Raw genomic sequence first — 14,348 nt, 5'->3', positions numbered from 1 at the left:
AGTAAGCTTTCAAAAGAGGATGCAGAGCTCTCAAATATAACGGGGAAAGGTACATGGTGAAAAGGGTTGAAGCTAAGGAGCTATCCTTCGATACTAGTGATTTGGGCAAACATCCGACTCAGACGGAAAGGAAGTAAGTTCCACTGTGTTTTATAAATTTGCATCGTCGAACGTAGTGACGCACGGAATCAGAGATACAAAGTAAATTTAAAATCGCTCAACCTTCGGCAGATGGGGAACCGAGAGATGCAGAGAACTGACGCAGTGAACGAGATAAGACGATTTTAGATAAACCTTACCGATACCGGAAACTGCAATTGGCTTGGAGTTTCTTCCACATTCTTGCTAATATCGTCTTGCCTTCCTGCTTTGATACCCGTGACCTATTAACTCGGTGCAGCGATAGACAAAGTCAGATTAGAGTTGATCCTCATATACGCAGGTGAAATAATGCCAAATATTATACATCAGGCAGCGTCACATACACTGAATTTTAGAATGGGACAATGCACAAGGAAAGTGAAAATCTCGGGCTGAAAACTGTGGTGCTCGTATCAAACGGACGAGTGTTGCTTCCCACCGAATCCGATAGTGAATGATCTTTCATGGAATAATAGAACCATAGAATATTGCAGCACAGAAACAGGCCTTTGACCATTCTTGGCTGTGCCGATCTATTTTTCAGCCTAGTCACACTGATCTGCACCTGGCCATATCCCTCCAAACACCTCTCCTCCATACACCTGTCCAAGTGTTTTATTAAATGTCAAAATTGAGCCCGCATTCACCACTTCATCTCGCAGCTCATTCCGCACTCCCATCACTCTCTGGATGAAGAAGGCCACACTAATGTTCCCTTTAAACTTTTCCCCCTTCACCCTTAACCCATCTCTGGTCTTCTTCTACCCTGGAAAAAGCCTGCTTGCCTTTACCCTATCTATACCCATCATAATTTTATATACTATCAAATCACCCCTCATTCTCCTACGCTCCCTGGAATAAAGCCGTAATCTATTCAACCTATCTCTGTAACTCAGTTTCTAGAGTCCCAGCAACATCCTTGTAAACCTTGTCTGCACTCTTTAAACCTTATTAATATCTTTCCTGTAATCAGGTGACCAAAACTGCACACAATACTCCAAATTCGGTCTCACCAAATGTCTTACACAACCTCACCATTACATTCCAACTCTTATACTCAATACTTTTATTTAGAAAGGCCAATGTTTCAAAAGGTCTCTTTACAATCCTATCTACTTGTGACGCCACTTTTAGGGGATTTTGTATCTGTACTCCCAGATCCCTCTGTTCTACTGGACTCCTCAGTGTCCCAACATTTACCTTGTATGTTCTACCTTGGTTTGACTTTCCAAAGTGCAATACTTCACCCGTGTCCGCATTAAACTCCATCTGCCATTTTTCAGCCCATTCCTCCAGCTGGTCCAGATCCCTCTGCAAGCTTTGAAAACCTTCCTCACTGTCCACAACACATCCAATCCTTGTATCATCAGCAAATCTGTTGATCCAATGTGCTATATTATCATCCAGATCATTGATATAGATGACAATTAACAATGGACCTGGCACTGATCACTGCGGCACACCACTAGTCACAGGCCTCCACACCCTGGCTATTATTCACTGAGCCAATGTCTAATCCAATTTACAACCTCTCCATGTATAACTAGCGACTGAATCTTCCTAAATAACCTCCCATGTGGGACCTTGTCAGAGGATTTACTGAAGTCCATGTAGACAACATCCACTGCCTTCCCTTCATCCACTTTCCTGGTAACTTCCTCGAAAAACTCTAATAGGTTGGTTACACATGACCTACCACGCACAGAGCCTTTCGGACTTTTTCTAATAAGTCCCTGTCTATCCAAGTACTTGTAGATCCTATCTCTTAGTATTCCTTCAAATAACTTACCTACTACCGATGTCAAACTTACCGGCCTATAATTTCCTGGCTTACTTTTTGAGCCTTTTTTAAACAACGGAATTACATGAGCTATCCTCCAATCCTCCGGGACCTGACCCGTGGATATCGACATTGTAAATCTTTCTGCCAGGGCCCCTGCAATTTCAACTCCTGTCTCCTTCAAGTTCCGAGGGAATACCCTGTCAGGTACTGGGGATTTATATACCCTGATTTGCCACAAGACAGCAAGCACCTCATCCTCTTTAATCTGTATGTTCCATGACCTCCCTACTTGTTTGCCTTGTTTCCATAGACTCCACTCAAGTTTCCTTAGCAAATACAGATGCAAAAAAACAAACATTTAATATCTCTCCAATTTATTTTGCTTCCATACATAGCCGACCACTCTGATCTTCAAGAGGACCAATTTTATCCCTTACTATTCTTTTGATCTTAACCAGCCTGTAGAAGCTCTAAGGATTATCCTTCTCTTGCACAGTTAATATATTATGAATATTAAGTATATTATCGGTAGCCCAAATGGTATTTATCACACCCAGTTGAAAGTGCTTCTCTAAATGTTGTTCCCTTATTGTATTTATAATTTAATGCAGGCGTTGGCGGGATCACTGACAGAATAGAGTCAGATCACGACCCTGAACAAACTGCCAGCGTAAATGAGTCCGAAAAAAATGCTCTACAAAATATAGAAGTAGTAGAATGTATTGTAGACAAAGAGAAAACAAGACGGACCGAGGATAAGAACAGTGCCAGTATCGAAAGTGAACTCGATGCTGCAGAAATGACCGATAAAGTTCGGCGAACTGGCTTGCGTGACGAAAAGCCTAAGACATCGAAGGATGGGGGGTGGAGAGATGGTGAGTAAGCTTTAATACGACACTGATTGTCTTTCGAAATCCTTTACAAATTAAGCAGGCGCTTCTTTTTAATTTATTTGAATGAGCAGAGAGAAGTTGCTAGTGGATATCTGCCGGGCAGGAATGATCTGAGGAGACAAAAAGATGCCATTTGTCTTCCGGCAGTTTTTAGTCTACATAGGTATTGTCCAAGTGTTCAATGCGCACTGAGGAATCGAATGGCGGAAGATGCTCTTCCTGAATAACTCAGCGTGGGCTCTCAGGGTACGGAATCTCCATCCCGTTGGTAACAATGCGGAAAGGTCATTCCCTGAATGCTAGTTGTCCTTAATAATGGATGCTGATTTCTGAGGCAGAGTTCCCTGAAGATGCCCTGGGAGCTTTTCAGCTGCCCTATCGCGTTGTCCCGTTTCGCCCTCATTTAAATTTTAAATTAGCCCTAGGTTCAAAGAACGACTTGTCCGGCGCCTCTGCTTTGCCAAATGAGAGAGAAATTTGCAGATATCCAAACGTTTTAATCCCTATCCCAATCCCGGTCTGATACAGAAACAAAGGAAAATCTTGACACCGGTAATGAATCAGACGGCAGTACACCAGACAGAATAGCAACAGAAGTAGAAGCTGCCGACGATGAGAAAAGCGGACCTGCGGATGGTGAAGACCATGCTGATAATGGAGGTGAGGGGTCATTATAGTAAGACACTATCCTAACCAGGTGCAAAATGTCTGATAAATTACTCTTTGAATTGCGCCATATAATGCCAGAGTCGTTAATCTATTGTTAAGTCAGCGCATGGTTTTACTCGTTAAAATCCCATGACACGAAATTTCAGAATCAGAATCATAATCAGAACTAGGCTAATTATCACCGGCATGTGACGTGGAAAATGTTAACTTAGCAGCAGCAGTTTAATGTACTAAGTAATAAGGAAGAAAATTAAATGAATATAATAATAATAGAATAATAATAATAACAATTTATAAATCATTTACACAATACCTATGTTGAATAGATTATTAATCGTGCAAAACAGAAATATGGTATATTGAAAAAAGGAGGTATTGTCCAAGGGTTGAATGCCCATTTAGGAATTGGATGGCAGAGGGGAAGATTCGATCCTGAATCTCTCACTGTGTTCCTTCAGGCTTCTGTATCTCCTACCCTGTGATAATAGTGAGAAAAGGGCATGCCCTGCGTGCTGGCTGCACTTAATAAAGGACACTGTTTTTCTGAGATGCAGATTCCTGAAGATGCCCTGGGGAATTTGTAGGCCTGTACCTAAGATGAAGCCGAAGAATTTACAACCCTCTGCAGCTTCTTTCGGTCTTTTGCAGTAGCCCCGCCCCATACCAAACAGTGATGCAGCCTGTCAGAACATTCTCCATGTTACAGATATAGAAGTTTTCGTGTGCACTTATTGACATGCCAAACCTCCTCAAACTCCAAATGAAGTTTAGTCGCTGTCCGAAGTGGAAAGTACCCGGTAAAATGAGTAGACGCTAAGACGCTATCGGACGATACCAATGATTTGGGAAAACGTCTGACTCAAACGAAGGAAAATCAAGTTCCACTGTGTTTGAAAATCTATTGATGTGACGTTGATATTAGTTTCCACCCTCGAATGCAGTGACGGACAGAATCACACTGAAAAGTAAAACGATGGTAGATCAAATTTCGACAGATGGGGAATTGAGAGTTGCCGAGAACTGACACGGTATTACAGTTGATCCGATTTTAGATAGGTCTGATAGTGCCATTCATTTCTAGCTTATTATAAAGTCTTGCTAATAGCGTTCGGTATTACTGCGTTGCACTCTGATACCGGTGACATATTAACTCGGAACATCAACAAAGCAAGTTAGAGTTGATCGCCATGTAGGCCGGTACAGGCAGACACAGTTGACATAATGCCAAATTATAAGTCCAGCGGGTTTTAGAGTATTTCATCACCGCAAGCCCTACTGTTATTCCCAGATCCCGATAATCGGAAGTGTCTCTCTGGATACGACTCTCTTATGCTATTTAATATTTACCTGCAGGAGATAGCGGGAACACTTGTAGAAAGGACGCAGATCAAGATACAGAATCAGAAGAGCAACTTGCCAGCGTGAATGTGTCTGACAGATGTGACCTGCAAAATATAGAAAGCGAAGAGGATATTTTATACACAGCGAAAATTACACCTGCCGAAGATAAGCACGAAAGCAAAGCCGAGGCTGCGGAGATGACCGGTGAAGACCGGGTAACTGCCGTACGAGACGACAAGCCAGGCACGTCGCAGGATGAGGGAAAGATCGGTGGTGAGTAAGCTTTAATCAGACACTGATTGCGTTTCGAAGAATTAAACAGGCGCTTCGTTTCCTTATCTCAATAAGCAGAAGGATATTGCTAGTGGATCTCTGCCGGACGGGCAGCATCTGAGAAGACAAACAGATGCCAATTTTGTTCCGGCAGTTTACCGGTGATGTCTGTGGACCCTCCTCCAACAGACACTCCTTTTGTAGCTAACATTTACCTACGCATTTCATCAATTGCAGTCTCTTGAGCTGAGAGCTGCTGCACGATAATAATCCTTTCCGTCTCAATAAGCCTGCCCAGCACTCACAGGAATACAGCTCTTTGCCGATTTGTAATCACCCTTTCTTTACGACACAACTAAACGTGTCTATGATGGAACAAATCACAATCATTCAGGTTGTTTATTTTTATTTGTTTCTTCCAGACGTGATACTCCAACACAGACACAATCTCCAAAGTCAGAGTATGAAACTGAATTTGCCCAGTCCGCGTTTATTTTCTGATCTCTACACTGAACCAAGAATTACCGTGACACAATATGAGCATGAAGGTGGAACAGGAGAAAATAAAAGAGAGGTTCCTGAAGTTGAGATGCATGAAATACTCAAAAGAAGCAACAGCGATGCTGATGAGACCAGCATACATGTCGTCTATGGGGCTACCGGGACTGGGAAAAACACCTTTGTACAGAAGATAATCTATGACTGGGCCATGGGAATGAAATATGAAGAGTTCAGTTGTGTCTTTCATTTCAAAATTCAGAACCTAAATGCAATAAAAGGTAGAATAACGTTAAGAACATTGATCCTTGAAGCATATCCTTACTTGGAGAATTATCTCGATCATCTGTGGAAAGAACCCAAAAGCCTATTATTTATATTTGATGATTTGGACCGATTGTATCGGTCCTTTATTTTCTCCGATAATGAAAGACACCTCGATGCACCATACAAATGTTCAGGAACAGAGTCGGTATGTTTTGTGTCGGACATCCTGCGCTGCCTTTTAGACGGAGACTTTCTGAGAGGTTGCTCGGTGCTGATCACAACCCGGCACTGGAACCAGGAGACTCTGCGTCAGGTAGCAATAGATTCGAAATTCCAAGCAATGGGATTCACTTCTGAGAAAGTAAAAGAATACTTCCGCCGTCATCTCCGCCATGGGAAGTACACAAACGAAATTATACAACTGATTGAGCAGAGTGATATCTTGCGGAACATGTGTAGTAACCCTCTATTTTGCGTCACCCTCGCCTCCTCACCGGAATTTCACCAACCACAAAGAGAAGGACAGGCAACAATGCCCGTCATAAACCAGACCCAGGTGCTGTTGGACTACGTCACAGTGCTTCTGCAAATATGCGGGTACGACAGGAACACAACTCATAAGTGTCTACGTGAAGTTGGCGAATTGGCCGACAAAGGAATTAAACGTAACAAACTTTCGTTTGAAGCCGACGCGTTAAGGGAACTAAAGACTTGTCCCGACAATTTTATCACTGTCTTTATGTTCCAAGATCCAGACAAACAGAGTAGTGGTGTTGTTTACGAATTCAGACACTACGTTATCCGAGACTTCCTCGCTGCACTTACGCACATCTTAAATGCTCCAAGGTTTCGACTGATAGGGGTACTCGATGAAGCGTGTAGGGACACTCACGACAGCCTCAGGACATTTTTACTTTTTCTTGTCGGTCTGTCTTCGCGGAAGTCAGCCAATCGCTTGAAAATGGAACTGGATTTAGTCCCTTCCGACGCTACTTCGTGTATCTCAGAATGGCTCACAAAGAGTGTTAAAAGTCGTCTGACGAAGATGGACCAGAAATGTACTCAAAGCCTGCTTTTACACTTACTGCACTGTTTACTTGAATTCGGAGACAACCAAGCACTAACGGATTTTCTGGCTTCCGTTACCACAATTAAGTTAAATCAACTTATTCTCAAACCTCTCGACTGCACAGTCTTATCGGAAAGTTTAATCTATTCTGATGTGATTGAAGAGTTGGATCTCAGTTCATGTCTCGCAGAGCCAGAGGAGATACAGAAACTGAAACCTGTGCTGCACAAATGTGTAATACTGAGGTAATGTATATGTTTTTTTTACTGATAAACTTTAAACGGCCATGACGGTCTGGTAAGTGTATTAATAACACCGCAATTAATAACGCAAGGGACAATCCACTTAGCCTCATTAAATCGGTTAATTAAATCAGGTCTAAGTTGACAAAACTCGAAAGTTTTAGATTAACACACAGTGGCACAGGGACACACAAAATGCTGCAGGAGCTCAGCAAGGCAGGGAACGACTATGAAAAAGAGTACAATTGACGTTTCGGGCCGGAATACCTAGCCTGAAGAAGTTTAAATCCTCCTTTCTACGCTTTTTCACAGATGCTGCCTGACCTGCTGAGTTCCTGTAGTATCTTGTGTGCATTGCTTGGATTTCCAGATTCTACAGATATTCTCTTGTATGAGATCCATTTGATTACTTTACGCTGTTCTTCGTCCGGGGATATTTAATGACTTTCCGAGTGAATGCCTTGCGTGTGTTATTTCGTTCGCGCTTCAGATGGGACGTTCGTAATGTTACAGCAGTGCTCAGGCAGGACAGATTAGGGGTCTTGTCTACCGAGGCCATATGGTTGGAGCTGAGAAACAAGAAAGGTATGACCACATTAATGGGGTTGTATTATAGACCACCCAATAGTCAACGAGAATTGGAAGAGCAGTTCTACAGAGATAGCAGACAACTTGGGACTCTCATACCGTTAGGACAGGTGACGGAAATGTGTGTAGGGGAATACTGCAGTTCCAGTGATCACAGCACCATTAGTTTCAAGTTAATCACCGATAAAGATAGATCTGGTCCTCCGGTTTGAGGTTCTAATCTGGAAAAAAAGGTCGAATTTGCAGAAATGAGGAAGGATCAAAAAAGCGTGGATCGGGACAGGTTGTTCTCTGACAAGGATGTCGTTGGTAAGTGGGAAGCCTTCAAAGGAGCAATTTTGAGAGTGCAGAGTTGGTATGTTCCTGTCAGGATTAAAGGCAAAGTGAATAAGAATAATGAACCTTGGTTCTCTAGGGATATTGGAACTCTGATAAATAAGAAGAGAGAGATGTATGACATGTATCGGAAAAGAAGAAGCAAATAAGGTGCTTGAGGAGTATAAAAAGTGCAAAAAATACTTAAGAATTAAATCAGGAGGGCTAAAGAAAGACATGAGGTGGCTTTTGCGGTCAAGGTGAAGGATGATACAAAGAGTTTCGACAGGTATATTAAAATATTCGACAGGTAGAGCAAAATGATAGTAAGGGATTAAATAGGTCCTCTTGAAGATAAGAGTAGACGGCTGTGTATGCAAGCAAAAGAAATGGGAGAGACCTTAAATGGGTTTTTTGAGTCTGTATTTACTAAGGAAACTGGCAAGGAGTCTATGGAAATAAGGCAAACAAGTAGTGAGGTCATGGAACCTATACAGATTGAAGAGGAGGAGGTGCTTGCTGTGTTGACGCAAATCAGAGCAGATAAATCCCCAGGACCTGACAGGGTATTCCCTCGGACCTTGAAGTAGACTAGTAGTTGAAGTAGTTGAAGTTGCAGGGGACCTGGCAGATATATTTAAAATGTCGGTATCTACTGGTAAGGTGCCGCAGGATTGGAGGATAGCTCATGTTGTTCCGTCGTTTAATACAGGCTCGAAAAGTAATCCAGGAAATTACAGGCCGGTAAGTTTGACGGCGGTAGTAGGTAAATTATTGGAAGGAGTACTAAGAGATAGGATCTATACGTATTTAGATAGACAGGGACTCATTAAGGTGAATCAACACGGCTTTGTGCGTAGCAGGTCATGTTTAACAAATCTATTAGAGTTTTCCGAGGAGGTTACAAGGAAAGTGGATGAAGCGAAGACAGTGGATTTTGTCTACATGGACTTCATTTAGGCCTTTGACAAGGTTCCGTATGTGAGGTTAGTTAGGAAGATTCAGTTGCTAGGTATACATGGTGAGGTAGTAATTTGGATTAGACATTGTGTCAATGGGAGAAGCCAGAGAGTAGTAGTGGAGGATTGCTTCTCTAAGTGGAGGCCTGTCACTAGTGATGTGCTACAGGGATCAGTGCTGGCTCCCTTGTTATTTGTCATCTATATCAATGATCTGGATGATAAAGTGGATCATCCAGATTGGATCAGCAAATTTGCTGATGATACAAAGTTTGGAGGTGCAGTGGACAGTGAGTAAGATTCTCAATGCTTGCAGAGGGATCTGGACCAGCTGGAAAAATGGGCTGAAAAATGTCAGATGGAGTTTAATACAGACAAGTATGAGGTATTGCACTTTGGAAGGGAAAAAAAAACAACATGGTAGAACGTACAATGTAAATGGTAGGGCACTGAGGAGTGCAGTAGAACAGAGGGATCTGGGAATAGGGAAACAGAATTCCCTAAAAGTGACGTCACAGGGATACATGGTCATAAAGAGAGCTTTTGGTACATTGGCCTTTATAAATCAAAATATTGAGTATAAGAGTTGGAATGTAATGGTGAAGTTGTATGAGGCATTGGTGAGGCCGAATATGGAGTATTGTGTGCAGTTTTGGTCACCGAATTACAGGAAGAATATTAATGCGGTTCAAAGAGTGCAGAGAAAGTTTACAATTATGTTGCCGGGACTTGAAAAACTGATTTACAGAGAAAGGTTGAATCGGTTAGGACTTTATTCCCTGGAGCGTAGAAGAATGATGGGAGACTTGATAGAGGTATATAAAATTATAATGGGTTTAGATAGAGTGAATGCAAGCAGGCTTTTTCCACTGAGGCCAGGGGAGAAAAATAAAAAGAAGACATGGGTTAAGGGTGAAGGAGGAAAAATTTAAAGGGATCATGGGGGAGGGGGGGGCTCTTCACGCAGAGACCGGTAGTAGTGTGTGATGAGCTGCCAGATGAAGTGTTAAATGCGTGCTCACTTTTAGCATTTAAGAAAAACTTGGACAGGTACGTGGATGAGAGGTGTATGGAGGGATATGGGCCAGGTGCAGGTCAGTGGGACGAGGCACAAAAATGGTCCGGCACAGCCAAGAAGGGCCTAAAGGCCTGTTTATGTGCTGTAATGTTCTATGGTTCTATGGTATTAGATTGAAATAGGAATTCAGCAAATAAACGGTGGTCTGATGCCAATGCCAGCATTTGCCTGTATTCGGTTGTTTGTTATTCGACCTCATGAACTTGAAAGGGTTGTGGAGCGTGTTTTATAACTGCATGTAACGGATTTTAATGCCTAACTTGCTTTAGTGGTTTGAATATCCATGTTGGCAGAAGGTGCGATTACATCCTGCATGCGTATTTCGTGAAACATTAGATTTAATTTCAAGTTCAGCAATTATGCTCAAAGGAATATTCAATTAATAAAAACTTCTGTAGAATTGACTTTGAATTACTTTCACTGCATCGTGGTGAAGTAAGCAGAAGGACTTAATGCAATATAGTTTTGAATTTTCTCTATCGGGATCAATTAGTTAATCATGTTTGTATCGGATACTTAGATTGAATCACAATAACCTACAAGACACTGGAGTGAAGCACCTCGTCAATATCCTGAAAAGAAGTGACTGCAAGATACAAGTTTTGGAGTGAGTAATGGTCTATAATTCGGACGACCACCGTTTATTAATTTTCTCAACAGCGTTTCAATTGCTATCGTACAGTCTACTCTATTTATGAGCAGATAAGCATCAATCAAGCTTTAGAACAAAGTCGGTTGGCAACAGGCAACATCAAAGTAGGGAAAGATTCTGGTAGAGACTATGCATTCAGAATGAGAGTGCTGACGGGAGATGTTCGACACATAGTAGGGAGAGTTATTTCAGTGGCAGGGCTGAAATATGAGAGGTGGATATCTATCTGGTTATCAAAGAGGAACTAACCTACCCTATTAACAGAAAAGCATACTTGGAAAACAGATGAAAAATAGATGGAAAGTGTAAATCGACAAGAAGTAATGGTAAAGCGGCAGAAGACGACAGTTCATCTGAAGTGAGGCTAAAGGTGGAGGGACTTTTCACTGTGATTGGACAGGCAAGTTATTATCTATAGGCCCTCTTCACTGACGATCGTGATCTGGCATCTCAGTCTGAGATATCGAACTAGTTAAATACTTCCTGGCTCGCAGAGATTCGCAGAAGTTTTCTAGTGACACCTCTATTTATCAGTATTTAGACACATAATATGAAGCTGATAAAAAAAAATAGATTTGAAGTGCAGCCAATCTAATGAGATCTTAAACCTGCAAATATTCAGTCATCCGCCAACAGGGATGTGTGTGTGTTGTGTGTGTGTGTGTGTGTGTGTGTGTGTGTGTGTGTGTGTGTGTGTGTGTGTGTGTGTGTGTGTGTGTGTGTGTGTGTGTGTGTGTGTGTGTGTGTGTGTGTGTGTGTGTGTGTGTGTGTCCAGTTTTCAATTTTCGCTTGCTTTCAATACAGGCTGAACTCCAACCGTCTTACTGATGATTGTCTGGACACACTTTTCTCCGCCGTCAGTACAAATAGTTCGCTAACGGAGCTGAACCTGAGCAATTCCAGTCAGGAAGGAAAACATGCCAATCAATTCACTCATGAAAAATTTCAACACGTTGTTGACATTTGCTCTCAGCAGAAAGAAATCAGGTGCGTTTACCTTTGTTTTACTGCATTAACTAATGATAGATGGGGAAAACAGATACAAAATAACAAATTTGTTTCATTTAAAATAAGACATAAACTGTTTTAAAATATGATACGAAAATATCTTCTTGGGATTTGTATTAACAATATATTCGTTATGGAACAATATATTGCATATTTATATCTAAACAACATCCAGTTGCTACTACTGTTTGAATTCTAATCCGTTTCTTTTATTGCAGATGGCTATGAAATGAACTTTGCGGACAGAACATCGCATGTTCTGCCACTGTATCAAACATTTTAACCGTAATATCAGGATGAAAGCTAAATAGGTTACATTTAATTACATGAATATAATGAGCTCAGTGGTACCGCCAAGGTAATTTGTTATGAACAGTTCAGTTACGAGGTTACCCTCAGTTTCAAAGGTAATGTCACAGCGTTGGGCCACGTTCGGAGCTGGAAACAATGTTTAAAAATTCTTCAGGAAGGTATTTTATTTTATTGATCTCGTTTATACTCTCAACTGGGTTACAACTTTGCTTTATAAGTGGGATCATACTGTACGGGATATCATTTTAACAACCAGTAATTATTCAAGCTTTCATGAAAGGTGAAACGATGGTGGAGATCAGCTCTGCCTTGGACGTAGTCGTTTTGCTTCTCGACTTGCTTAACACCGTTTTATGCTAAATTGCATTGTTTGATGGCAACGTTGAGATACGAGATATGTATACGAACTAGTTGATACATAAATCCGATTAAGTTTATCAAGGGAAGACTTGCACCGGACAATTATTTTTCAGTTTGCACTTTCAGTATCATACCGCTGTTACATGCTCGAGCTAATACGCAAAAAGTTGTGGTTTCATTCCTCATATACCGGCTGATGCGGATCTTCCTCGCAAATAGGCGTTCCGATTAAATGCTGGATATGCGGTAACATCTCACCCACAGAGGCACGATTGCTCAATTGACCTTACGTTAAAATGGGTGTAAACCAGTTCAGTCTTCACTCCAGTGACGTGACGGACGATTTGGCCTTGGTGAGGAGCAAGAAAAAAACGCGAACACGTCCCTGATCCGTTAACATTTGACAATAGCTGAGTTGAATGTTGATATTTGTCACCTTCACGTGATTTGAATTGTAAATGGACGGAAGCAGCAATGAACGCCGACAGAACTGGCCAAAGCCCAGTAAGTTATACAGCTAATTAAACACGTAAAAATACGCTTATTTAAAATTAAAGTTTAAAAAAAAAACTTCAGTCCTTGTGATTCTTTTTCAGTTATTTCTAAACTTGAAACGAACGCAGTCATTCAAATTAATGCAATATATTTCTATACAAGCAAAGGATGTCAGTGAAATCTAGCAGTGGGTTCCAGCGGGCTGACTTGACTTGGCATTCCTGTTGCTCAGACTGCTGCCGATGAGTATCGCAGCAGCTCGCATGTATTTGAACAGAGTGTCCGTCTACCCTATGGGACCTTCTCGAAACGCATTCCTAAAATCTATGCAGAAAATATCCTGCTATCGCTGGGGCTCCAGTTTTTCTTGTGGTAAGACAGTCGGTTTAAAGATCTGCACCTTCAATGTTCCAAAGCCCCTGTTATCTTTTGTCATAAGCCAAATATTGCGGCTACAGAGAATCCATTGCCTTAGCAGTGGAATCTTACAGAGCGGCCATGACATTAGCAGTGACACCTTACAAAGCATTACATGTGTTTCCTACTTTTTCTCTCAATTTTCTTTCTCATCCTTTCTTTACTTTTTATTCCATCGTCCTCTCCTTCCGCCATTGCTCCTCTCTCTCTCTCTCTCTGTCTCTCTCTCTCTCTCTCTCTCTCTCTCTCTCTCTCTCTCTCTCTCTCTCTCTCTCTCTCTCTCTCTCTCTCTCTCTCTCTCTCTCCCTCTCTCTCTCTCTCTCTCTCCCCCCCCCCCCTCCCTGTCTTCCTCTGTCTGTCTCTCTGCATCCATTTCTGGAGACACATAATATACTGGCGTAGTTAACAACTCCACTAATCTTCCAAAATTATCTGGATTGTCCGCTTCTTTCTCGCCATTTCTTTAAAAAAAATGTTTTTTCCCCCTTCTTTCAGTTCCCTCATATCAGCCGAGTCGGCTGTCATCGCGAGGCGTCCCTTTCTACATCATCATCATCAGAGATTTAATGTTCCCCAGAGTTTTATCACAGTATATAAATCCACGACCCCAAAACTGCTTCAAGATGTGTGGCTCTCTAGTTATTTTTCTTGTGCACTCGTCCATCCACAATGAGTTGCCTTCTGGCTCTATCACTGCAAACGTGGCAAGTATTACACATGCCACTTACTACTCAAACAGTTGACACAGCAATTATAGTTTCTTACGATCCAATGATTACACAATTATTCGTCACACTTATGCTCATATCAACATCTGACCCAGTCCTCTGTCAGTGGACGGAACGGTTAAAGTTTCCTGCAATCTAATGATTGCATTTGCCGGGGTAATGCAAAATCTGATGCAAGAAGAGATCATACAAACCATTAATTTGTCCAGATCGATAGGATAAACTGTATATTTACTCCAACAGTTCATTTTACATTTATT

At 41.7% G+C, this 14,348-nt stretch overlaps 1 protein-coding gene across 1 annotated transcript in view; it reads left to right on the top strand.

The window, feature by feature from the left end:
- LOC140722859 (uncharacterized) overlaps window positions 1-12,983 on the top strand; it is a 41,485-nt gene extending 28,502 nt beyond the window's left edge. Inside the window, exons 15-21 of the mRNA XM_073037499.1 lie at window positions 2,536-2,799; window positions 3,346-3,477; window positions 4,840-5,100; window positions 5,523-7,179; window positions 10,637-10,723; window positions 11,573-11,755; window positions 11,995-12,983. Of these exons, the coding sequence (XP_072893600.1) occupies window positions 2,536-2,799; window positions 3,346-3,477; window positions 4,840-5,100; window positions 5,523-7,179; window positions 10,637-10,723; window positions 11,573-11,755; window positions 11,995-12,004 (2,594 nt within the window). The 3' untranslated portion in view covers window positions 12,005-12,983. The remainder of the gene's footprint in view (window positions 1-2,535; window positions 2,800-3,345; window positions 3,478-4,839; window positions 5,101-5,522; window positions 7,180-10,636; window positions 10,724-11,572; window positions 11,756-11,994) is intronic.
- Window positions 12,984-14,348: the final 1,365 nt, after the last annotated feature.

This window comes from Hemitrygon akajei, unplaced genomic scaffold (genome assembly GCF_048418815.1).
Source record: "Hemitrygon akajei unplaced genomic scaffold, sHemAka1.3 Scf000091, whole genome shotgun sequence".
Lineage (NCBI taxonomy): Eukaryota > Metazoa > Chordata > Chondrichthyes > Myliobatiformes > Dasyatidae > Hemitrygon > Hemitrygon akajei.
The sequence above is the reverse complement of the archived record's forward strand: the minus strand, read 5'-3'. Positions and strand labels throughout refer to the sequence as shown.